Source organism: Puma concolor, chromosome D2 (assembly GCF_028749965.1).
Source record: "Puma concolor isolate L17-30 chromosome D2, mPumCon1.1.hap2, whole genome shotgun sequence".
NCBI classification, from domain to species: Eukaryota; Metazoa; Chordata; class Mammalia; order Carnivora; family Felidae; genus Puma; species Puma concolor.
In genome coordinates, this window is record NC_141677.1 from 18,005,075 (window position 1) to 18,029,199 (window position 24,125).

At 53.0% G+C, this 24,125-nt stretch overlaps 1 protein-coding gene across 2 annotated transcripts in view; it reads right to left on the reverse strand.

Annotated features, from left to right (window-relative positions):
- The window catches only part of GALNT2 (polypeptide N-acetylgalactosaminyltransferase 2), a 194,882-nt gene that overhangs the window by 15,556 nt on the left and 155,201 nt on the right, over window positions 1-24,125 (reverse strand). For both annotated transcript variants that reach the window (XM_086679705.1, XM_086679706.1), the window contains exons 4-13: window positions 22,826-22,924; window positions 22,254-22,321; window positions 21,971-22,036; window positions 17,832-17,953; window positions 15,067-15,154; window positions 11,372-11,459; window positions 10,665-10,768; window positions 6,053-6,179; window positions 828-920; window positions 419-502 (exon numbers count right to left, since the gene is read on the reverse strand). In XM_086679705.1, coding sequence (XP_086535831.1) covers window positions 419-502; window positions 828-920; window positions 6,053-6,179; window positions 10,665-10,768; window positions 11,372-11,459; window positions 15,067-15,154; window positions 17,832-17,953; window positions 21,971-22,036; window positions 22,254-22,321; window positions 22,826-22,924 — 939 coding nt within the window. The remainder of the gene's footprint in view (window positions 1-418; window positions 503-827; window positions 921-6,052; window positions 6,180-10,664; window positions 10,769-11,371; window positions 11,460-15,066; window positions 15,155-17,831; window positions 17,954-21,970; window positions 22,037-22,253; window positions 22,322-22,825; window positions 22,925-24,125) is intronic.

Genomic DNA, 24,125 nt, shown 5'->3' on the forward strand with positions numbered 1-24,125 from the left:
GCGTACACACCTGGGGGGGGGGGGCGGGGCGGGCGCTGCTCCTCGGGCCGCTTACACGGCCGGTTAGAGCACAGTCCTCGGCCGCTTAGCCCCTGCCCCCCTTGCCAACGGGGAAGGAGTTAGATGAGGGGACACCTGGGACTGTCTCCACCTCTCCGGAGAAGGGCAAGGGAATGAGGCAGGAGGCCGCCATTCAGGGAGCACATTCTCAGGGCTGCTTGGTGACAGCTGCGGGGGAAGGACACGCAGCTCTCACTGGGGGGTGGGGGGAGGGGGTCCAGCTCCTGGCCTCCTGTCCGAGGTGCAATCTTCACTTCCTCACCTTCCGAGGCCTCGCCGCCTCTCCGATACTTGCTGCTCCTAAGCCCCGGTGAAGTGAGACCCCCCCCCCCCCCGCAGGTCCCCCCGGGGGGCTTACCTTAATTCTGGGTAGACGTTTTCGAGGTACCATTTGAAAGGCTTGCAGCTAAGCTTCTTCCTAAGCTCCAGTCGGCTCTGAATACTGGAGAAGAGGGAAACAAGATTCCTTTACCAATCTGAAGAACTGACCGGCTCCCTCCATCAAATCTGCTCCTGAGAAGGGCACTGAGGCGGCAGTGGACCTTGGACCCCGCACGCTCCTGTCCCCATGACCCCGGGCACCTCCCGCACCCCGCCTGCCCGAGGCCCTCGCCCGGTCCCGAGCAGAGGCCCCTGCTTCGACCCCCGGGCGCCTGTTCTTGACTCTGGAGGCGGTGTGGTTCTTGGGGTGCGGGCTGACCATGGGGCTCCCCCCACCCCCAAGGGTCCCGAGCAAAGCAGCACGAGAGGGCGCAAGTTACACTTACTTTCCATAAGGGACGTTTCTGGCAGAAGGCACTGCTGCGTAATAGAAGTTTTTGTATTCGTCCATCCAGACCTCTGCTGCCCGGCGGGTGTTACTAGAAACCAAACAAATCTCCTTGAGCTGTGATCTGCTTCCTTTCCATCAGCGTCACGCTGTGTGCACTCGTCCGCTCGGAGTGCCACTCAGGAAGGTCCTCCGACGCCGGCCGGCAGCTTGGGCAGCGGCGTAGAGAGCGGGCTGTCCCCGCTCAGCACCCAGGCCCGTGTCTGCGGGTAGCTGGCATTCAGCGGGTGCTTACTGAACAAACAGAGCTCGCTTTCTCGGATTGCGCGAAAACGGATTGTCAAAGAGCAAAAGTCGGAGTCAGAAATGCAGCACAGGCAGGGACTGGGAAGAAGAGACTGGGGCTGTACCATCGGGAAGGACAAAGCGTCACGGCAACAACCCGTGCGAATGGAAGGAAGCACCAGGGAGGACAGCCGAGAACCCCTCGGCCTCCACGGCCCTTCTCATCACGGCTCTCACCCTACCAGACGGCCGTGGGCAAAAGTTAAAAATAGATAAGAATTCCTATTAAAAAAGACTTTTTTTGCCTGCAGACCTGAGCTGACAGAGTGTCCTGTTTGGACAAGGAGTCGTCACGTGAAGGGGACAGCAGCTTTACGCCCCACACGTGGGGCTCTAATCAGCTACCCCGTGCTTTTCTAGAAGGCAGGAAAACCACATGCTTCGGTCTCAAAACCATGATGCATGATCAATAAGGCCGCTGGAACAAGCTACTTTTGCACACACGGCCTGCGTTAAAGGATTCACGCGCACGGACGTCCACATCTGACCCTGCCGGCATTCTTTGCAAAGCATGTATAGAGCAGCATTCATACAGGGGGCCTCTCTGCTCCCAAGTCCTGGACTCGGTACCAAAGTAGACTCACCCCTCCTTAAGAATCCGTACAGAACACATTATGTTCTTCCACAGTAAATTATTAGGGAGGCAGCGTTCACCTTCGAAAAGAATTCCTTTTCTCTACCAAAAAGGTCTCTTTTTAAGTAGGGAGGCTTTCAAATGATGTGAGCTACAATTATGAAGATCATTTCTATGCGGGGCATATATCTTTCACCTAAAGTGATGCAGAGCCCCTTTTTCCCTTCCTGAGATAGAAGATGAACTGTTCCAAATGCCATCTACTAGACAGACAATACAAAATAACATGGCTGTCCTCTGACCTGGCAAGTTCCCGCTTCTACAACCTACCTTGTGGAAATTTATCGACTAGGAAGGAAAACACACATGTGAAAATACGCTCACTTCAGCATTGTTTATAATGGCGAAAAAAATTAGAAGCCATACGACCATCGACAGGGAAGTGATCAAATAAATGGACTTCTCTGCAGCCACTGAAAATACTGGTGCGCTTCTTACATGCTGCCGTGGAATGACGCCCTTGACTGGCTGTTGGGTGGAGAGAAAACAGGCTAGGGAACAGTGCGCGATAGATATGTGCGTGCAGGGAAGGGAGGGGGAGGGGAGGGGGCTGGAGAGATGGACCTACCACATTAGAAGACTAGCATCTTTGTTAATGAAATTGGCGATATTGTTTATTTTCCCTCTGTAAGAAAGACGTTCGACAACGAGCATTTAAAGATCTGAAGTGCCCGGGATGCGGGATCGTAAGTATTATTTCTCAGAAGAGCCATTAAATATGCTTACTGGGATTCGGAGTCTTACTAAGTGGCCCATGCCTCAACTTAACACCCAGTCAATCTCCAACAGGCTGTGTGACGTCAGTCCTCTGGGACCGGGATTGCTCATCAGTTGGATGAAACGGTTAGATTCAAGCATCTCCTAGGTCCCTTTCAGCCCCGAACGCTTCCAAGGTTTTCTGAATTCCAATCACACAGTGGTTTTGAATCACCTAAGTCATTAACCCATTTCGCAATCCCTAAACGCAAAGCAACATCCTTCTGTCTGCTGAATAGAGAAAGATCCATAGGTAAGACTCAACCAATAAGCTTCACGTGCTTACTCCGCCCCAGTTTCCATTCATTCAAATATTTATTCAGTACCTATTATACGCCAGTCTTCTTGGTGCTATGGATACAGCGGCACCCAGAAGGGTCCACTTTGATTTATCCGGGTTTTCCTTGCCTTTGCTTCCTCTCTGCCCACCCCTACGCTCAGCGCAGACAGGGTAGCTCTCTCAGAAAGCAGGCAGCAAAAGAAGGTGTGAGTCACACGGGCCAGTTCTACTGCACGGTGGGAATAACAGAAAACAGTCCGGTAAGAAAGTAAGTTTACACCGCTGGGTTTCCTGTATTTCATTTCAATCGCATTGGTGAAGTCTCGCCATTAACTCGAAACCTAAAACCCAATACCCCTCTCTAAGGGATGTGCCCCACCGCCAGGCTGCTCTTCTGACTGGGGCCATCTCTGGCCTCCGGGTAAATTCTAATTCACACATACACTCCAGCACGCACACAACACTCTACAGTCTCTTGAGGGGCCTGCAGGAAGCAAACTGGACACGCCGCGACGTCGCCCAACTGGCCCACTCTCAACTGGTCTTGAGGGATGTGGCTGCCACAACCAGAGACACGAAGCAAGGATTTGCAGGTGGGTCACAGCCTTACCCTTTCTAAAATGCCAGTGCCCACATGTGCACACGGGAGGGGTAAAACAAGGCAGGATCCCACTGGGGCTACTTGCTCCATTCATTCACTCACTCATTCATTCATTCATTCATTCATTCCTCACTCACTCACTCGCTGACAAACTAACCTACATAAATGAGATCATCCTCTGCGTGTTGTTCTATCGCCTCTTTTAGCATCTAGATAAAAAGATCGGTATGTGGTAAGGCCGTGGAGTCCGGAGCCCGGCTCCCCGAGTGGCAACCTGGCCCAAGTGCTTTCCGGTTGTGTGAACTTGGCCGGAGGGATGACGCTTCCGCCGCCTCAGCTTCCCTTATCCCTGAAGCGGGAACCAATCAGAGTACTTCGTTCATAAGGTTTTAGGAGAATGACGTAAGCTAATGTTGGTAAAGTACTGAGAAACAGCCCGACACACACCAATCGCCACATACGTGTTAGCTCTTGTCGTGAAGTCCCAATTGTTAATGGTGAAATACTTACACACTTGATGCCGCATATCAGAGGAAACCAGAGAGAACGCGGAACTGGAAAGGGACCTCAGAAACCATCTAATTCGGCCCCCTTATCTTTTAGATGAGTCAGCTGAGGCAGAGGGCCGCGGAGATGCGCCGAAGGCCAGCAGATCTCTGGGGGCCTGGGTCAGTCTTTTGTCCGGGCCTCTGGTGCGCAGACTTCTCAGGGGCCATAAGTTACGGTGAAGAAGTTTCCCTTCTAAACAGCTTAAAAACGACACTGCGTAAAGCAATGTTCTGTGTATGTTAACAAATATCTTGTGCTGGTAGCGACCAAGGGTTTTAATATGTCCACACGAGAGGCTTTTGGGAGGAATCTCATGTTGTCCCCGGGAAAGAACAAACCCCTCACTGTTTATTTTGTGGAGCTCGCTGTAGAAGAAATACTTCCGTTTCTGGTAAAGAGCAGAAATGACGTCAGACGGCATTCGGGAAAGGACGTACTGTTGAAAGAGGGTAATCTGGCCGGAAGTTTTATTTGATACTTGGCCTCGCTGGAGGCTCCCAGAACTCAGACCCTCCGTGCTGACATTTTCACTTCTGCTGAAATAATTTTCACTTCCGGGTAATAATAACGTGTGTGGTGTGCAACCTGCACTTGGAATCTAAGCTGTAAAACAGTGGACCAGAGAGAGGCTGTTTGTTCTCCCGGGCTCACTTCTGCTCTCTCTCCAGCTCTCCGGGTTCGGTGGGGGCACCGGGTTGGCAAAGCTGACCGCAGGCCTGGGGCTCGCTCATAATTCCCGGCTGCCGGTCTCCGGCCACAGCCAGGCCACCGTAATCGCTGCCTGTCGGCGCTCCGCTGTCACAGCCACAGCCCCGTCCCCGCCACCTTCTCTCTGCCTGGGCCCCCGCCCCTGCCATCGGTTCCTCCTGATGTCATCTCCTCGCCACTCTCTGCCCAGAGGCCATGAACACCTCGCTAAAGCTTAAAACAGAGAAGTCAGATACCTGCTCAAAAGTCAGGTGCCTACGGTAACTCCCCCCCACCGGCATCCAAACATCATCCCGAGTTTCCCCCCACCTACAGGGTGCTTGGCTGGGGCTGGTCGAGCTCTCCCACCCTGTCTACTGTCCCCTTATTCCCTAGGCTCCGGGCCCACCTGGTGGCAGACACCGATCTCAGCGCCGAGGACTGCTCGTCCTGCAGGGAGCGCTGTCCCCCAGGAGCCCAGAGCCCCTCCCTCCCACCTCTGGGTCTGAAACGAGGGCGCAGAGGGTCCCTCCGTGTCCAGTCCGCTCCCGCTCAACCATGTGACCACTGGTGATCCTTCTCTGATCCTTTTTGCAGCATTTATCAGTGGCTGCCGTCTTACTTAGCTATTCAGATGTGGGGCTGACCGCTCCCAGCTCCCTGGAGCCAGGCTGGCCACGGGCCTGCGTGCCGTTTTATCTTTAGCATCTGGAAGAATTCCCCAGAAGACACCCGTAGGCCCACGATGGGTAATTGGCCTGTCTTCTTCAGAAAACTCTTGATTTGGTATCTTCACGTTTGCGAAGATATTTCTGTTATCTACCATAAATCATTTCCGTACGCCGCGTCTTTTTGGCGTGAATTTAGTACGGCCTGACTTTCGTGTTGTTCACATACGGTGCCCTGAGTGGTAACATATCAAGTTCCTCTTGTTGACAATAACGTTTTCTCACACATTCTGCCGGCGGGCGGGGGTGGGGGGGTGGGGGGGGTGTCCAGTTGTCTGAGCTTTCACACGTGTACAGACTGGTGTCATTACTACCACATCAGGATGCAGGAAGGCACGGTCACCCCAGACACCCCTCAGGCTGCCCCTCTGTACTCACGCCTCCGCCCCACCCCTGTCTGCTCCCTGTCACCATAGCTGTGTCCTTCTGACACCGTCCTAGAAACGGGATTAAACACCATGCCACTTGTCACTCAGCAGAGTGAGTGGCACCCGTGCTGCTGTGGGCACAGTCGGTCCCCGTCCTTGCTGAGTGGCACCCCAGGGAAGGACACCTGCTTCCATACAGCCCGAGGTTAAGTCCCGTCTGGGTGGTGGTGGCCACCGGTGTTCCTGTCCCCGCTCAGCCCCTCATAGCCACTCACCGGGCGAAGACGGTGCCGCTGCCACCCGGGAAGGTGTAGGGGTGCTGCTTCCGGAACACGTGTCCCACGCGGCTGCAGGGGACGATCTCCAGGCTGCCGCCGCACTGCCACACGCGGAACGAGATCTCTGAGGCGATGAATGAGACAGGGTGACTGACGGAGCCCTGGACTGTTCTGAGCAGCAGCCACCCCAGACAGGGCACAGACATCCACCCGCCAGTATCCCATCAAAGGGCTCTCGTGCCCTCGTCTCCTGAAGGAGATGTGAACAGGGAGCCTGCCTCCTTCCAGAACCTGGTCCTGAACATTCTACAGTGGGGACATTGGACACACCCAGTATCTCCTGGCTCCATAGCACAATCAAGAAAGTATGTGCAGGCAGATCAGCCTGACTGTAGCGAATACAAGTTGCGTGCCTTAAATATACACAACGTTAAATCGTCAACGGCACCTCAATAAAGTTGAAGAGAAAAAAAAAAAGACGGAAGGAAAGTTTGTACTGCGGTTCACCAAGAGGGTGTCTCCACAGCGGTGTTTTTTTACAGAAATGGGAGGTGGTGTAGACAAAAAGAAGAATGTCAAACAAACTCTCTACCCTGGGACATTTACTAGCTTAGATTTGAGCACAGATCCAAATTATGGAGTCAGCTAGATCTGTGTTACCAAATCCCATGTTTACATTCAAGAATTCGGTTCCAAATTAAAAAAAAAAAAAAAAAAAAAACCAACAAAAGAGCATGCAGAAACGTTTTTCAGATTCAGACGAGACACCTGCAGACAAATGTGATTCTCTGGTCTATTTTGAACATGGAGGGACTCCAGGCACAAGACCTCGCGTATCCGTGCGGCATCACAGGTATTAACTGATGAAATGCTTGCCCTGAATTCTTCACCAGCGGGTTCGTGATCAGGGGCTATTACGTTCGCACTTGCTTTGTATCGACACCCTTAGAAAAGGCACCAGGAAGGGGTATAAACATCCATGAATTAAAAAGCATGAAACACCCACAATGGAGCTTCGATGTCAGATGTAACCGGCCACCGTATAGGCCAACTTCCTCGACAACTTATTTTCAGGGCACTGACCACGAGTAAGCAGCTGGACTTTCTCTCTTCAGGAGAAAACGACCCTCCCCTTAAATTCCAAAATTTACGCTTATCCAGAACTTTGCATTATCAGCAGGCTGCAAGTCACCTGGAAAGTTCACAGGTGCCTTTGGACTGTGGTAATGACCAAAGATGCCCAAGTAACACAGAACCCTCAAGAGCTGGCCATGGACTTCACTGGTCAGTAACCAATGGTTCACCTGCTTCGACACAGAATCTACCTGCAGGAGTAATGAGATGCTCAGGCCAACTTCAACATACACACTGCCCTGAGCGTCTGTACTGGGGAAAAGCTCGGCGCGTGGCTGGCTTCTGGAACAGCCTGGCGCCCTCTGACCAGGCACCTGTCCTCCTCACCAACCATCTCAGTGACCGCAACAGTCTTCATGGTTTGTATAAAAAGGGCACTTTCTCGACATCATTTCACACCCGTAAGAACACGGTGAGGAAGCGAGATAGAATGCACAGAATTAGCAGTCACTGCTGGAAGTATAAAAGGGTCAGAAAGGAGGTGGAATCGATTAGGGCACACCACAAGCGAGCTGCTGGATAAATCCTCCAGGCACAGCCCTGTCTGTGGCAGCAGGCGCCCAGACCGCACCGCTGAAGGCACGTAACACCCCCTCGGGCACGAAGGGAGTTCCTAGGACTGGATCTAGCAAACTCAAGTAGGAAACCCCTCGTTGGCTAGAGAGGAGTGATCCATGCAGCTGCCATGGGCCTCTCATAACCAATTCCCTCGCAGCCTTGAAAAATGTAGGGTCATGACCAACCCAAGTCTCTGCCGTGACGGGTTTCTGACTTTCTCCGTGCCCAACAAAGCTTTGAATAAGAAGTTCTCTGCATTTCAGGAGAACAAAAATTTAAATATACGCTTGCCTAACTGGAACATTCCATCTGGGGGCTAGGAAGGCCCCGTGGCTTCCGTGGAGGGCGTGTGTTAAACCAGGAAGGGATCCATTCAGAGACCTGGCGGGAGATTTGGAAGGCCACGCAGAAGTACGATTACGTTCAACTCTGATTGCACTTGAACTTGGGGACGCTACAACTTGGGAACAATTACGCAGGATAACTTGGTGGCTTTTGGATCAGGCCACTTGTTTGCTTCTCGGCTCTGCTAACAACCAGCCATGAGGTCTCGGGCAGGACCTTGGTCCTTCAAGAAAGCATGAAACGAGACGCACAGCGCTGGCGAAAATCTCTAGGTTGCGCACCCGAAACGAACAAAACCGTGGCGCCGTGCCTAACTACACCTCAACCGAAAAAAAAAGAAAGCAAGCACAAAATGAGATGAGGCACCGGAAGCAGTCAGCATCTGGCTAATGCTGTGGGGACACGGCACAGAGGACAAATCACGTGTCCAAGGAGCCTAACGCCTACGTCTCACGGGGGCCGGGGACCAGGTTCTCCGTCTTTCTTTTTCATTGCTTACGTTAGACTTACGTTGCCAGCTAGGAAAAGTGGAAGGTGCAGTGGTTTGGGGGGGGGGGGTGCACCTCGAGGTGGCCTTGGGTGTTACTCGGAGCATCCCACCTCTCCCGACACACGTCCACACCCACCCGGCGCTCAGAAAAGAAGTCAGAGAGGTGTCAAACAGACTCAGATTGGGGACTTCTCTTGCTGAAGCCCTACGCCTGTTCACCTTCCAGAGCCAGTGGCAGACTCCTCGAGAGCGGCTTTACGGAGCCGGGCAAGGGAAGGGACGATGCCAGACGGCACCCACGCAGGGACTGTTCCAGCCCCTTCCTCCCTGTCCGGCCCCACCCCCACCGAGGCCCCTCAAGCCCTTCCGCGGGACCTCACACATGGCACAGCTACATAAATACAAAAACCAAACCAACAAAAACTCCAGGGCATTTAAGAAAACGGCCTCCCCTCCCTCAGGTCTCTGGTGAAATGTCCCCTTTGGTATTTATATCGACACTCTTCTGTGACACAAAGGCTGGCTGCCACATCATCGGCCTAATCCATGCTTTCAGCTGACAGCACACCTTTTGAAAACCACGGTCACCCAAGTGATGCCCTGTCCTACTGGGTGGTCCCGGCTGGCCAGATTTCCACGAAGCCATCAGGAGATGTCTGGGGACTGAGGGTGACACGGAATTCTCTTCAGAAGGTTAATCATTCTTCTGAAGCCTTTCGTGCTCAAACGACTTTCATACAAGTCCTCCCTACCTGTCACCGTGTCATTAAAAAAACAACCAAAAGGAGTTTGACTCATGGTCCTTTGTCCCAGTGTTGTTACTGAGCCCAAAGAAGCTTTCAACATCAAACCGAGGCAGACAAATCTCCACAGAGGAGATGCTATCACTAACTTTAACATCATAAAGTCAGAGAAATAAAACAGGCGCGGCGAGCTTTTTTTCTTCTTAACTAACAAAAAATGTCAAAGTTTCTGTTACGGGTAAAAACTCCTAAAACTGACGGTGACATCATTTGTCCTCTCCTTTGTCCCTGCCCTGCTTTCTCCCAGGGTTTGCCCACCCAAGGGCGGATGGTACCGAACAGCGTCAATAGCTGAGGAGAATCAGTTCAGGACCCCCAGCAAAAAACGACGACGACAACGACAAAAAACAAAACCAACCAAGCAAAAATCAAACAAAACAAGAAATCTTTTCATCTCAATGCAGTAAGTATGGTGCAGGTACTAACCCAGACCAAAGTCTATAAAATTTCATTGTATAGAATTGGGCGCCTGGGTGGCTCAGTCAGTTCAGTGTCCGACTTCGGCTCAGGTCATGATCTCGCGGTTTGTGAGTTCAAGCCCCGCGTCGGGCTCTGTGCTGACAACTCAGAGCCCGGAGCCTGCCTCAGATTCTGTGTCTCCCTCTCTCTCTGCCCCTCCCCTGCTCAAACCCTGTCCTCTCTGTCTCTCCAAAATAAACGTTAAAAAATAAAATAAAATTTCACTGTCCCTAAACCTGAGGAACAACGATTAGCACGGGTTAGTAAAAACAAACAAACAAAAAAATCAAACTAAATGAGAACCGTTCACAAAGTAGTCAAGGAGGGATTAAATGCCAAGGCCTCTTCACGCCGTCTGATTTCCGGGACTATGGTCAACCCCACGAGGCTGGCCCGGACTCACTTTCCACTCTACACGGCTGAAAGCAAATCCTACAGCCTGAAGTGCTTCCCCGTGTTTGTTAAGCTTGCTTTCCAAACCCTTGGGTCCACACGACATTGAAAAGTTTGCATTTTCCTTCAAAGACAGTGTCTGTCTTCTAGCATCCCTCATTCTAACTTAGGGCGATGGATTTTAACGCCCAACCCAAGACACCCTGAAGAGAGAAAGGTAGGTTATCGATACTTATTCGGGGACGGACGGGGTCTGATGAACGGTGACTAACGTCTTTATAGCTGGTTGCCAACTGGCCACCTGTATACCACAAGCTCTTGCCTAACAGCCTCTTCCAAGCTTCCGCTTTTCAGTCGGGCGCCCTTGCTGGGCGGAAGGCCACGGCTTCACCAGGCTTGGAGAGCCAAGACACAGGCTCACACGTACCCAGGTTCTCTCCTCCCCACACGTCCATCATCATGTCGTACTTCCCCAGTTCTTCAAAATAGAGCTTGTCCATCACGAACAGCCCTCCAGCAATCATAGGGGTTCTGAAAAGGCAGAGAGGGTGGAAGGGAAGAGAGGGAGAGATCAAAGGTCAAGGACAGCACTCCTGCATTCTACCGCCAAGGTCAGGTCTATAAGGTGAGCTTAAAAACGAAGCCACAGCCACCGTTCCCCAGTCGGGGCTCAGGATGCTGTCGCGGTTTTTCCGCTGCTGACTTCAAATGCTTCCCACCTGCCCTGCTCAGACGCTCCCACAGCGCAAGGGGCCGGACCCGGTCCCCTACGAGAGAGTGACCACTGAAGCCGGGGGCACTCACTGACAGGTGGCCTTTCCGTGCCTCCGTTTCCTTAGAAGATTACAAAGAACGATACGTATAAGCTCTCAGGAGATTCTGCAAGCGACCCAATAATATCAGCTGCCCTTATCCTGGAGCTGGTTCCTCACGTTAGATGCGACCCATCACCTCTGTGTCTCCCGGTCAGCCTGAGAGGCAGTTAACTGAGCCCCTACTTCCTTCCCAGTAGATGCCCTGAGAACTCAATGTCAAGTGCCGGCAGGAAGAGGAAGAGCTTAACTGAGTGTCTAGAAAACACGGGGCCTGGGGTCTCACCTGTGAGGGGCACCCCAAAGGATGCCCGGCACTTACTTTATGGGGGCGACCGGGTTCCCCTGGCGGGATCTTCTCTGCTCGGGCGTCATGTAATCCCATTTGAATACCAAGTTCCAGTCAAAACCTGCCGGCCACAGAGAAGACACAAAACACAAGGCGCCGATAAGTACGAACTGTGCTCCTGCACCTCCATCCCTCACGGCTTAGACGTATTTGTATTTGATGTTTGGACTGGACTCACTGAAACCACACACAGCAAAAAAAAAAAAAAAAAAAAAACAAGAAAAGAGCGTGACCATGAAAGCCTCAGCGGGAGGGAGAGGGCGCCCGGGGGACCTGGGCAGGAGACCGGCAGGGAAGGCGCATGCTGGAGAGGCTCCCTCTGAACAGAAAACGCGGGTCAGGCTTTCCTAGGATGAAAATGCCTCAGGGTAACGGACCCAGGGAGAGAAGGGGGGTCCGTGTGGACACACCCTGCACACCCGAGGGCTGTAGGGAGGCGAGAGAAAAAAGAGGGACAAAGTCAAATCTGCCACCGGGCCTCCAACACTGTCCTGGGGCAAAAGAAGAACCCAGGGGAGGGGACAAGATGACAGGGTCCCTGGGCCTGCAACCTGGGATCCTCTCAGCGTCTCCTGGCTGCAACCAAACCGTATTGGGGGGGGGGGGGGGGACAGAGGGACCACTTTTTGACGAAAATGAGCCAAATACTTCCTTTGGCTGCCAGCGCAGTGGGCAGCAAGCTGCAATTTCTGAGAAATAACGGCCGCCGTCCCAAGTCACTTCTAGAAGCCACAGGCTGCTTGGGACAGCCGAGCGCAGGCCCGGTACCTGCCCGTGGTTTCTGATGTTTGTATTGCCGTGTCTCGCCTTTACTCAGAAGGCACCCCGCACCGAGCCGTGGGTGCCCCACACCCCACCCACTGATGCTCCAGAGATGCACGAGGAGACCACTTCTTGGTGACAGGGGGCTCACGATACTGCGTTTCCAAGGGTCTGGCAGCTGAACCTAATTACTCCAGGGCCATCTGTCCTTCAGCTCTGTGCCATGGGGCCTGGGCCAGCAGGGACCATGCAAGGCCTAGGTTCGGATCTCTCTTCGGGGTGCTCTGAGGTCAAGGTCTGGTTGTCCCGCCAGCCCCCATGTCTGTAGCCTGAACAGGGCAGGGTGGGAGGCCTCAGCCGGGGGTCTCCTGGGCTAGCACGGCACACCAGATGGCCCCTCCAGAGGCATGGGACCACAAAGGCCCCCCCGCTGGTACTGCCGAGTGCCACAGGCTAGCAAAGAAGAGGCGAGTGGCTGGGGGGGCCAGGCGGCAGAGACGGGAGCCCAGGGAGGAAACTGAGGCAGGCTCCACACTGGCTTTCCCGAAGAGCCCAGCACTCCCCGAGGCCTGCCTCAACCAGGGAAACAACAAACGTCCTGTCTGTGTGATCAGCAGACAACGCAGAGGCCCCAGCGGGCCAGGTGACTTTGACACCACCTGCTGCTTGCGAATGTTCATTCTTATTTTATTAATTTGGTCCAAACAGACAAACTTTGTTAGGTTTTGAGAATGTGCTAAAAGTGCCGTCCTTGATTTCTTTTCCCCCTAAAGGGCTCCTGGAGTAAACCTGGTGCCTCTTCTTCTTCCGACCCCGGCAGGAGGCCTGAGCCCCGCCCTCAGAGCATCTGGGTCCCTGCACTGGCTCTCACACAGGAAGCTGCTCTGGGAGCAAGAGAGCCCATCAAATCTCAGCTCTTGCAAGTCCTCGGGGACAAAGACATTCTGAAGACCGACGCTTTCTTGGTAACTAAGGATCTGTCCCCTTTAAAGCGGCCAAACCGTCTCGCCGTTTGCGGAGAATCGTTTTTGAACTCCGTGTCTCCTGATGCGCGTAGAGCCCTCCCACGGCGACGGTCCCGCTGCCGATGGCTCGGGACGGGGGAACCTGCCTGGCCACATCACGGACCTCGTGCCGGCGAGGCTCATCCCTTCGCTGCCCACGACACTAGCACCCCGCTTCTCAGACGGGCACGCGGAGGAGCAGAGGTCAGCTGGCAGGTGGGGCCAAAAGCCGGAGTCGCCCGGACCACCCCGGCATTCTGTTTCCTGAGGCTGCGCCCGTTTTGAGAGTTTCGCGGTCTTCTTTTCTCCGTGCCAGGCCATCAGTGGCTCCTGTGTCTGTCTGCAACAGTCCGTCCTCGTGGCATCCACTCAAGGTGTTGGAAGATGGGCAAAGCGACCCTCAGGTTCACACAGAGCAACTGGGGTGCCGCTGGGCAGGCAGAAAAGACTTCGTGGACCGTAGGTGGGAAGGGTCAAGAGCGAAGACATTACACAGGCAGAAGGCACAGGCTCTGACGTCTCTTTCAGCTGCTTTGAGCGGTCTCAGCTGACCTACTGGCTCTCAGCCGGGCTCCGAGAGGCGTGACCGCCAACCGGCTGAGGTTCAGAGCACAGAGAGTTTATGACCGGGCGGTGGCAGAGCCCTGTGTCACCAGCCACCCCCTGCCCCACCCCCACCCCACAGTCCCAGGGACAGAAGGACACTAGTAAGAGCCGCGTGTCACGTGACCAGTCCCTTCGAGGGGCCAGTGTGATCCCTACGCTGCCATCAGCACCATGGAGCCCTGCATGAGACCGGCGGGTCCCCAGGCAAGGTCCAGGAGCCCGTGGGGGTCCACAGACCCTTCTGGGGGTCTGCCACGTCAAAGCCACGTTTATATTTACATGAGACCTTATGTAAGTGCCTCTTTCAGGCTCACTCTTTCAAAAGCCCATGATGGAGCTTTCCAGAAGCTGTAGGACGTACGAGATCGGCACTCTGATGGACAACTGGATGTATATTTGCATCGCCTCGTGTTTTAACAAGTTCTCGGCTTGAATTTCTAACCCAGCAAATGCCGATACATGCAGCCAGCACGGTATAGTCGAACAGGGGTTCTGGGGCCTGTGACAATTTCTGGGAACGTGAAGAGCACAAGAAAAGTCACTAACGGGGCCCCAAGGGGGCTGGGTGTGACAGAACACATCCGGAGGCTATGAGGATCAACAGGAAGCTGGTGTGGCCACCTACACTCGAGGTGACCCGAAAGTGAAGCAGGATGTGAGTGGTCGGCAGGGGGGGGGGGGTGGGGGGGGGTAGTGTAGGGGGGTACCTGCAACCAAGCCACGCAAAGGGGTAAAATCGGCAGGACTTGGTGACGAGCGGGCTTGGGTGGTCAGCGGGAATTGGGGATGACTCAGGTGATCCGGGCGGCAGGGCAGGTGACCTGGATGGCTCTGCCACCAGGGAGAGGCAGGCTGTCGCTGTCAGAGGAGCTGGCGTCACAGGGGAGGCAAAGCCAGGCCCGATGCTGAGCTCTGATGCTCACCGCACACGGCCTGTCAGCCCTGGCGGATCCTCATCCCAGACTCCGACCTGGGAAGGCTTCATCTTCCGATTAAAAATGACACCAGTCGTGTGTACTGAGCCACACGTGTCATAACAGCCACAGAAGGCCAACGAGATAAGAGAAGAACAGGAAACACAGGAAGTCCTCTAAGGGGAATAAGGCTATTTTTCGCTCTCTTTAGGAGATCCCACTTGTCGAGCACAGAGACACCCTTTGCTCGCGGTGCGTGCACCGGCAGCGTGAAAGCTGCTGTCACTGTCACTCGAGACGCTGAGAAGGAGCAGCGATCAGACGCCACACAGACAGCAAGAGCGAGGCGGGGGGGTGGGGGGGGACCAGGAGCCGCGCTTACCGCCTTTCAGGTCAGCGGATGCCCCCACGTACTGAAAGTTGTCCATATTGATGACGTCGATGATGGGGGACACGACCCGAGTCCTGTCCTGAAACACAAATGCGCAAAAGACAGGAGTAGGTAACACAAACAGAACAAAGGATCCCACCCCACAAAAGGCAGGCATTCGTGGCAGGCAGTTTCAGTGAAACCCACCGCCTGCCATCGCTAACCACGCTGTGCTCCAGGGGACCTTGGGGCCCCCCCATCCAACGCGCGCGCCCTGCCCTCAGCCGTCCCGTGGACGGGCCCTATTCTGTGCCGAGCAAGGTCGAGGGTGAGCGGGCAGAGAGAATCACTCCCTGAGAGGAGGCAGCCGTGGGCACGGGGTGCCTCAGGCGTTTGCTGCCCCGGCTGGAGGCAGGGACCGTGCCAGGGTCCCCAGCGCGCTCTTCCGTTTTCCCTAATGTCCAAACGCCGACCACGGGGCTGCTTTCGTCCTGACAGAATCTAAGCTCAGCTGCACTGAAACATCAGAACTGTGAGCCGCGGCCTTGGGAGTGGACTCCTGGCCGAGACACCCACACGGCAACGCAAGGGCATGAGCAGAGTGACCGAGTATTATTTCGGCAGAACGGAAGCCAAGTCGGCTAGAGAATTCCAGACCCTACGCAGGTCTTACCGGTGATTTCTACCAAACAAGAACATTTTTTCCCTTAGATGGAGGCATTTCTTTTTTTTTTTTTTTTTTTAATTTTTTTTTCAACGTTTATTTATTTTTGGGACAGAGAGAGACAGAGCATGAACGGGGGAGGGGCAGAGAGAGAGGGAGACACAGAATCGGAAACAGGCTCCAGGCTCCGAGCCATCAGCCCAGAGCCTGACACGGGGCTCGAACTCACGGACCGCGAGATCGTGACCTGGCTGAAGTCGGACGCTTAACCGACTGCGCCACCCAGGCGCCCCAATGGAGGCATTTCTTTATGCCGCGGTTATTATTCTGGTAAGAGTTTGTGAACATAAGGCCTTTTAACCTTCCTGCCCTCTTTCAAACGAGATGCTTGATGCTGGGGAGAGGCGCTGCCCCACGCGGCTAGTTAACGGAAGAGGAAGTGCTGTCCTCCAGCCGTTTACAGAACCCGTGTTAACCAGAGCAAAGACTTCGAAAAACAAATTGGTAACAGAATCAGCAGAGCTAAGAGCCTAATACATCAGAGGAACACGTAAAAGAACAGTATAAAGTTCTGACATCACCCAGGAGCGAGTTTACGGGACACAAAACCCCGTGCGCTGAGAAGGGAGAATCAAGTCTTCCCTTGCCTGGTCCGGACCTGGGGATGGGCACCAAATAGCATAATTTGCTCTCCTTCTCAGTCCACTTCTTTTGTTTTGACTTCTTTTTTTTTTTTTTAAGTTTATTTTGAGAGAGAGAGAGAGAGAGTGTGAGCAAGAGAGGGGCAGAGCGAGAAGGAGAGAGAGAGAATCCCAAGCAGGCTCCAAACTGTCAGTGCAGAGCTCAACACGAGGCTCGAGCCCACAAACCGTGAGATCGCGACCCGAGCCGAAATCCAGAGTCAAACGCTCAACTGGTTGAGCCCCCCAGGCGCCCCTTGACCTCTTCTGATAGGACTGGAATTGGCGAGAGTTGCAATTTTCCACTCCTGTCCTCAAGAGAGAGTATTTGAAAGAATTCTGACAGTTTGATGGCAGAAACCTGCGGTCTCCACACACGCTAATATCTTGGCTGTGGCCGTGTCCTCTGCGACCAAGGAGGAGTCTGGTTGTGTGAGAACAGGCCTGGAGAGGACGGGATTCCAGAGGGTTCTTCTCTCGGCTAGGTGCATGTATAGGTGTAAGAGGGCTCAGTGAGAGGGGATGCAGCAGAAACTGCTTTGCAACCCTGGCTGTGTCTCCTGCATGAACTTTGGATGTGTTATTAAACACGTTAACCCCCAGGTTCCTCGTGGGGCAAATGGGGTCAATACGTAATTTATCTAACACATAGTTAGCGCTCGGTGAACAGTCCCGAATATCGTAGTATCACTAATAACTGGGACACGGAGTCAAGATCATCAATACCGTCATAACATCATCATCACTGGGAGCTTGTGGTTATTGAGTATTTCATGATTCAGTGCCCCTCAGCTACCCATGTCACACATGACTCGTAAAAGGCCTCACTTTTTCGTTTCCGATTTCTCCAGTACTTCCGTTAGGTTCGCTTTATCACCCCAAAGAAACCCTTTCTCAGTACGGAGAAAAGAAAAGTCAGGAAAGCAAGCAAAAGGCAAGCGAAATGACAAAAGGCCGAAGGTAATACCAGTGATGACGTTTCTAGCGACAGAGGTACACAAATTGCACCCCGGGGCACCCTGACAGCCTCTAACGGTCAACTGTGTGCTCACGGGCACCCCGTTCCGCCACGAGCCGGCAGGCTGGGCTCGTCGGCGAGCAGCATGGCTGGAGGTGGCCAGCCTGCCCTCCCGGCCCTCTGGAGGCGGCGATGGCTCATCAGCCGCTCCGAGTGCACTTGCTGGACGCCGAGCGCTGTCCTCAGCGCTCGGCCCCTCCTGAGCTCAGAGAGAAGGCAGACCCTCCTAAGAGGAAAGGGACCGTGGGAAACTGATCAGGCTCTCGCCAGCCTCCGCCGCTCCTCGCCTCCGACTCATCAAAGTGGTTTTCTCTCCAGTGATAAGATTCCTACAGCGAACGGAATATTCTTGGAGCGGTTGTGCCAGAGGCACGTTTCCCCCCCTCCCCTTTTCAGCACGAGCCCCGGGCCTCACCTCAGCCACCCTCTCCAGGAGGGGCTCCAGCCAGTGGTCGTTGCACTCACAGTGGCTGTCCAGGAACGTCAGGACCTTGGCCTGGGCCGCATCGGCCCCCCGGACCCGTGAGCGCATCAGGCCTGCGGGAGTGATTTCAAAAGCGCATCAGAGTATCTGAGAAAAAGGCAACAAAACAGCACATACAGCATTGACATCCCCCTGCCGCCCCCTCTTGCCGGGCACAGTCTAGTACAGAGTTGGGGGGCAGGATCAACCCTGCCCTGTGGTTACCAAGACAGGCTTCTGTCAGGATCTCCGTTCCTAAGTTCATTGGAGGACGAGGAAGGCAACTTTCTGAGAACGACTGCCCTCTGAGTCAGGCCCTTAAGAACCTGAAGTCTCCTTTATCAAGCAACTGAAACGTGGAACTTTTCCGACTACCTTCTTCTGACGCAGCAACAGTTTTCTCCTTAACTGGGGCAAGGGAGGTGTTACTCGGACACCTTCAGGCGCTGGTGGTACCGATTTTAATGGCGATGACGTAACGCTAAGGGTGCTGCAAATATCTTTGCCTGTCCAAGACCTACCACAGCCGAAGAACATCGGTGGCAAATCCCGGCTGACCGGGTTTCACAGAAAATTAGTTCCACGACAGGTCAAATTTCCACAGTTTACGTACTGTGGTCTGCTAATAATATGGATCTTTTACTATCACACCAAGTCTTTTTTTTTATTTTTTTTTTTATTTTTTTTAGAATTTTTTTTTTTTCAACGTTTATTTATTTTTGGGACAGAGAGAGACAGAGCATGAACGGGGGAGGGGCAGAGAGAGAGACACAGAATTGGAAACAGGCTCCAGGCTCTGAGCCATCAGCCCAGAGCCCGACGCGGGGCTCGAACTCACGGACCGCGAGATCGTGACCTGGCTGAAGTCGGACGCTTAACCGACTGCGCCACCCAGGCGCCCCATATCACACCAAGTCTTATCACAAGTCGTATCTCTGTCACTGGATGACGCGGTCATAAATGGCCTTTGCTGTGTATGCCGGGCTTTCCGCAGTGTCCCCTGTCATGATTACCCGTGGTTGTGCATGTCACAATTTCAGGTACCTGTGGTCAACTGAGGTCTGGAAGCCAGGGGATCCTCCTTCTGACACATCATCAGAAGGTCAGCAGTAGCCTAACGTTATGTCACAAGTCTGTGTCATCCCCCTCCCTTCATCTTATCATGGGGGCATTTTATCACCTCACATCATCACAAGAAGGGTGAGGATGGAACGATAAGATATTTTGAGAGAGAGAGACCACATTCATGTAGCTTTTATACAGTATAGTTATAAATGTTCTATTTTATTATTAGTTATTATGGTTTATCTCTTACTCTGCCTAATTTATAACTTACACCTTGCTGGAGATACGCACGTATAGGGAAAAAGTTTATTCAGGGTCCCTTACTATCCGTGGTTTTAGGCGTCCACTGGGGGGTCTTAGAACGTATTCCTGTGGATAAGGGGGCACAACTGTATATGAAGATGATGTGACTATTCACGACCCGTGAGGACAGCGTTTTCAAGTTCCTTTATACAGAGTAGTCAAAATGGGTTTTCAATGATTCTTCTAGATCGGCATGCTACGGGAGGGGGAAAAAAGATAAAGACTTCTAGTTCTGGTAATTGCAAAGTCGAGAGTCTTAGCTTGTATTAGACAAGCTCTTGCTCAGAGAAGAGTTATAAACTCTGACCAAAAGAGAAAAAGCAAGAATCGGAAAGGGCCAGACAGCAGTGAGAAGCAGGCAGAAACTGGAGGGGATTCAATCCCTGAAAGGAGAAAAATCACAGGGAGTGAAGCCCAGGGGTGTGTGGTGTTTCTCCCGAGGTTACGCCACGACCCGCTGCAACACAGCCTTTTTGGCTGGAGGTGTCAGAGGACAGAGTTCAGGGTTTCGAGAGGGGCTAGAAACTGAAAGGAGGAGATCCCGGAAAGGAGGTTTGTTCGTCTCAAATCTGGAGATAACCTCCTCATAAATGCTCGGCTGACTCCTGAACTTCAGGCACAAGGGAGACCCCGCGGAGTCCGTGAAAAGAAACAATCAGAAGGCAGAGAGAACTGAGATTTCAGCCGGTAACCACCACGGGACACACAGTTTGGCACAGGGCTCCCACCAAGTTAGAAGGGCTGGGTCATCTTTGAGGCTCCCCAGCCGATTCTAATAAGCAGCCAGATGAAGTCACTGGCACATTAAAACCCCCACTAAACAAACCGAAGGCCGTTCCTTCGCTGCCATAATGTTTCAGGCAACTGATTTTCTCTGACATCTACGAAGAATTACGAAGCACCTGTATAGATGTTCAAGTACATGGGAGACATACATGCACACACGGACACCCAAGCGCACACATACATTCCCGTGTGTGCTTTTTCTCACTCAGTACCACCCGCTTCATTTGCTTACAGGTTTCCTTCCCACACTCTGTCTTCCCACAGCGGCCCCTCCCCCTCCCTTTCCAGAACAAAGCATCAGCTCACGGTCTCACCCAAGTGAACATCCTAACTTAAAGCACTCAGAGGCACTGATGTCTCAGGTTAAACTCTGACAAGGCCAGCAAGTGATCTGTCAGTTATAAAATGCCACCATGAAAAATAATTTCTTTCTTTTTCCTCCTCTTCTTCTTCTTTTTTCTTTCTTTCTTTCTTTCTTTTTTTTTTTTCCTCCTTGTGCTACCAGGCACTTTGGGTTTCAGTTCAAAAAGTTATCATGCAGTTTGTTTGGGGGCACATGTAATGCAAGATTTCAGTTTGACCTCAAGGTTCTGGCTTATTCTAAGCTTGGGAGATAGATGCGAGTCCAGCAAATAGAGCTTCCCAAGGGCAGGGCTGATGCCACTGTTTATGTATCTTGAACCTGAGCAACGATGATCTTGGTTGGTTAAAACATGGTGCTGATGGCACTGTCCTAATAGGCTCAATCACTTTATCGCTGATGAAATTCCTGCTAAGAAAAGCTGCCTGGATTGACTCTGACCGGGCTGCACAGGAACCGGAAGGAAGAGTATATACACTGATCAGAGAATACAATCACCACTCCAGGATCAGCGGAGTCATCTTCAAATAACTAAGATGGCATGTTTTTTTTTTTTTTTTTTTTTTTTTTTTAATTTTTTTCAACGTTTATTTATTTTTGGGACAGAAAGAGACAGAGCATGAATGGGGGAGGGGCAGAGAGAGAGGGAGACACAGAATCGGAAACAGGCTCCAGGCTCTGAGCCGTCAGCCCAGAGCCCGACGCGGGGCTCGAACTCACGGACCGCGAGATCGTGACCCGGCTGAAGTCGGACGCTTAACCGACTGCGCCACCCAGGCGCCCCTAAGATGGCATGTTTTAAAGCTGTGCCGTCTTCCTACCCTGAAGGATTTCTCTGGACCATGGAGGAGCCTAGAATCCAGCCACCAAGCCCTTCAAACAGCATCGATACATTGGATGTTAATTGCGTTGTGGTTTTAGCTTCCTTTCCGGACACTTCAAAGTAATACTTTCCCCGCCCCCCCACCCCCCAACCCTTTGGAGTCTCTCTCCTAACTGCCAATAAAGTGGACTCGATAAGCCCAGCTCCGGCAGACAAGACTGACCGCAGGTTTTGCGGCTGGCCTTTGCAAAATCCAATAAGCATGTAATTGCAGCAACATCTCCCTTTTTGGGATGGTTCACCTTCAGCAGGCTGTCAAACTTGAATCCGTTATTTTATCAGATGCCGGGAGCCTGGCGTCACCAAACTTCTCATTGCTAAATCTTTGTTTTCCTTCTAAACTCTGGTACTCCAGGGACTGATAAGACTTCCTGGGTCGTAAAAGGAAGAGAGACGCCAATTTTCTAAATACATAAATAAAAATGTAATTTGAACTCTTGCCCTAGTATACAAACAATTTCAATTAAGCTTTGAATGTCCTCCCTCGGCTTTGCTGGGAGAGGCTCCCAAGAGGCTCCCGTAGAAAGAGAGAGAGAGAGAGAGAGAGACACACACACGAAGACTAGAAAGTTAATTGTTCTTTTAGCTGAAACATTTCGGGCTCAGGAAAAGTCAGCATTCAACTGTCTTGGCAATTGAATTAAGAAAAAGAGTTTAAAAAAAAAAAAAAAAGAAAAAGAAAAAGAGTCTTACCTTCTCGCCGATCATTTCTGAGAACCCGCACCTTCTCAATTTTCCCCAAGAGAGCCCCGTCCTCAGCTAGGGAAAGAGAGAAGCAGAGAATTTGGAACCTCGTTTGCCAGGGCTCTGTATTCAAGTATTGTGATTCCCAGTCATCGGTGGGCAGATCTCCTGGGGCATCAAAGTGGCACCTGTTTCTTTACACGGCCCAGATTTCTGACCTTTTCGGGCACTAAGGAAGGCCGGCGCCCAGGAGAAGGGCCAGGCAAGGGGCAGGAACCGTCTTGGTACTTACGGTCATTGCTGTAGTCATCCACCAAGATGATCTCTTTTATGAGGTGGGGCGGGCTTTTCTTAAGCACGCTGAGGAAACAGAAAGACAAAGGTGGGGGCCCCTGGGTGGCTCGGTCGGTGAAGCTTCTGACGTCGGCTCAGGTCATGATCTCACGATTAGTGAGTTCGAGCCCCGTGTCAGGCTCTGTGCTGGGAGCTCAGAGCCCGGTGCCTGCCTCGGGTTCTGTGTCTCCCTCTCTCTCTGCTCTTCCCCTGCTTGTGCTCTCTCTCTCTCTCTCTCTCTCTCTCTCTCAAAAACAAATAAATGTGAAAAAAAGAAAAAAAGACAAAGTTTGGAGGCCTTGTAGGGGTATCGCTTGGGGTGGGGGATTCTCCTGCGACGGTCCCAATCCTTGGCTGGAGAAGCCATCAATCAGCCGCTCCTTGTGCTGCGGTCAGGTGACCCGTCTGAACCCCCAGCAGACAGCTCTGGCCTGGCACGCCGGGGATGCGAGCCGGGTCCAGCAGCCCTGCCGGGGACCACCGCCCGTATGGTGCAGCAGGTGGGCACTGGGTGGCCTCTCCTGCCCTTACCTGACCACCGTCCTCAGCAAGGCCGACCTGGCTTCGTTGTGGAACGTGATCACCACGCTGGTGGCTGGCAGGTCCACCCTCCACTGCTTCCGCTGACATCTGAGGGAAGAGAGACATCGTCCTCTGAACGCACCTGGACCAGCCTCGGAGAGGCCCTGGAGGGCACGAGCCTGAAGACCCACCGGGATGGGCGTTCTCGGGTGGACCTGCTGTCTGCAGGAGGGGCTGGCCTATTCTGAGAGAAAGTGACAACAGGACATAAGGAAACAGAGAAACACAACCGGAGTTACACGTTAAAAGAGGATTTCGGCGAAAAGTAACATATTGAGAACATCTTTCTAACGCGGAGAGAGGAAAAAAAAAAAAAAGCGTGTTTTAAAACAGGGAAGTCCCATTTCTTCCCACATGCAGATACACCTCTAGAGATGTGCTTTTCACAATTCACAGTGGTTATTTCCGAGGGGTGGAACCGACTGCGAGTCGATGTTCTTTTCTCATCTCTCCGGCAAGCACGTGGGGCCTCTGTGGTTCTCGGCAAAGCTGTATCTGGAACCCGGCTCTGTCCCCCTGACTGCTCGGCCGTCCCCCCCCCACCCCCCGCCAAGGGCAGCAGGGACACACACCTGTCACCCTGCCAGCCTGTGTCCCAACAAGGTAGGCGGGAGTGGTACAGGCTGGGGCGGGGTGAGGGGCGGGCCCGTGGGAACCTGAGCCCGGCCGCTCTCACGGGCGATGTGGTCACAGGGACCACAGATAAGCTCCGGGCAGATGGAAACAAGTCACGTCTCGAGTCTGGCCTCCACAGACAGACACAAGACCGCAAGGACACAGGATGGCTGTGTGAAAAAACGGGACCCTGGCAGATCTAGGTCGAAGATGCTAACGTATCATACGCTAGAGGCAGAAACGGCCCATCAAGGTACAGCCGGCTCAGCAGAAGCCGTCTTCAGGGACCGTCCCTTCAGGGCAGGCTCCACGGACTTGGAGAGCACAGAACACGCCAGCATAAAGGTGATGGTTCCAGAGAGAGAGCAATACATCTGGGGAGGGCTCACAGCCTGTCAGGACCACCGGCAACATTCGGGCAGTTACCAAAATGATGGGACCACTGATAACCCGCTTGGGAAAAAAAGGCTGGGAAGACAGGAGAGCATCTTTGCCCTGAGGGAAACGGAAACAGTTCTCAACATCTTTTTTGTGTGTGGAAGCGTGCAAGCGGGGGAGGCGCAGACAGGGGGTTGGGGTGGGGGACAGAGGATCGGAAGCGGGCTCCGTGCTGACAGGTTGACGGCAGTTAACC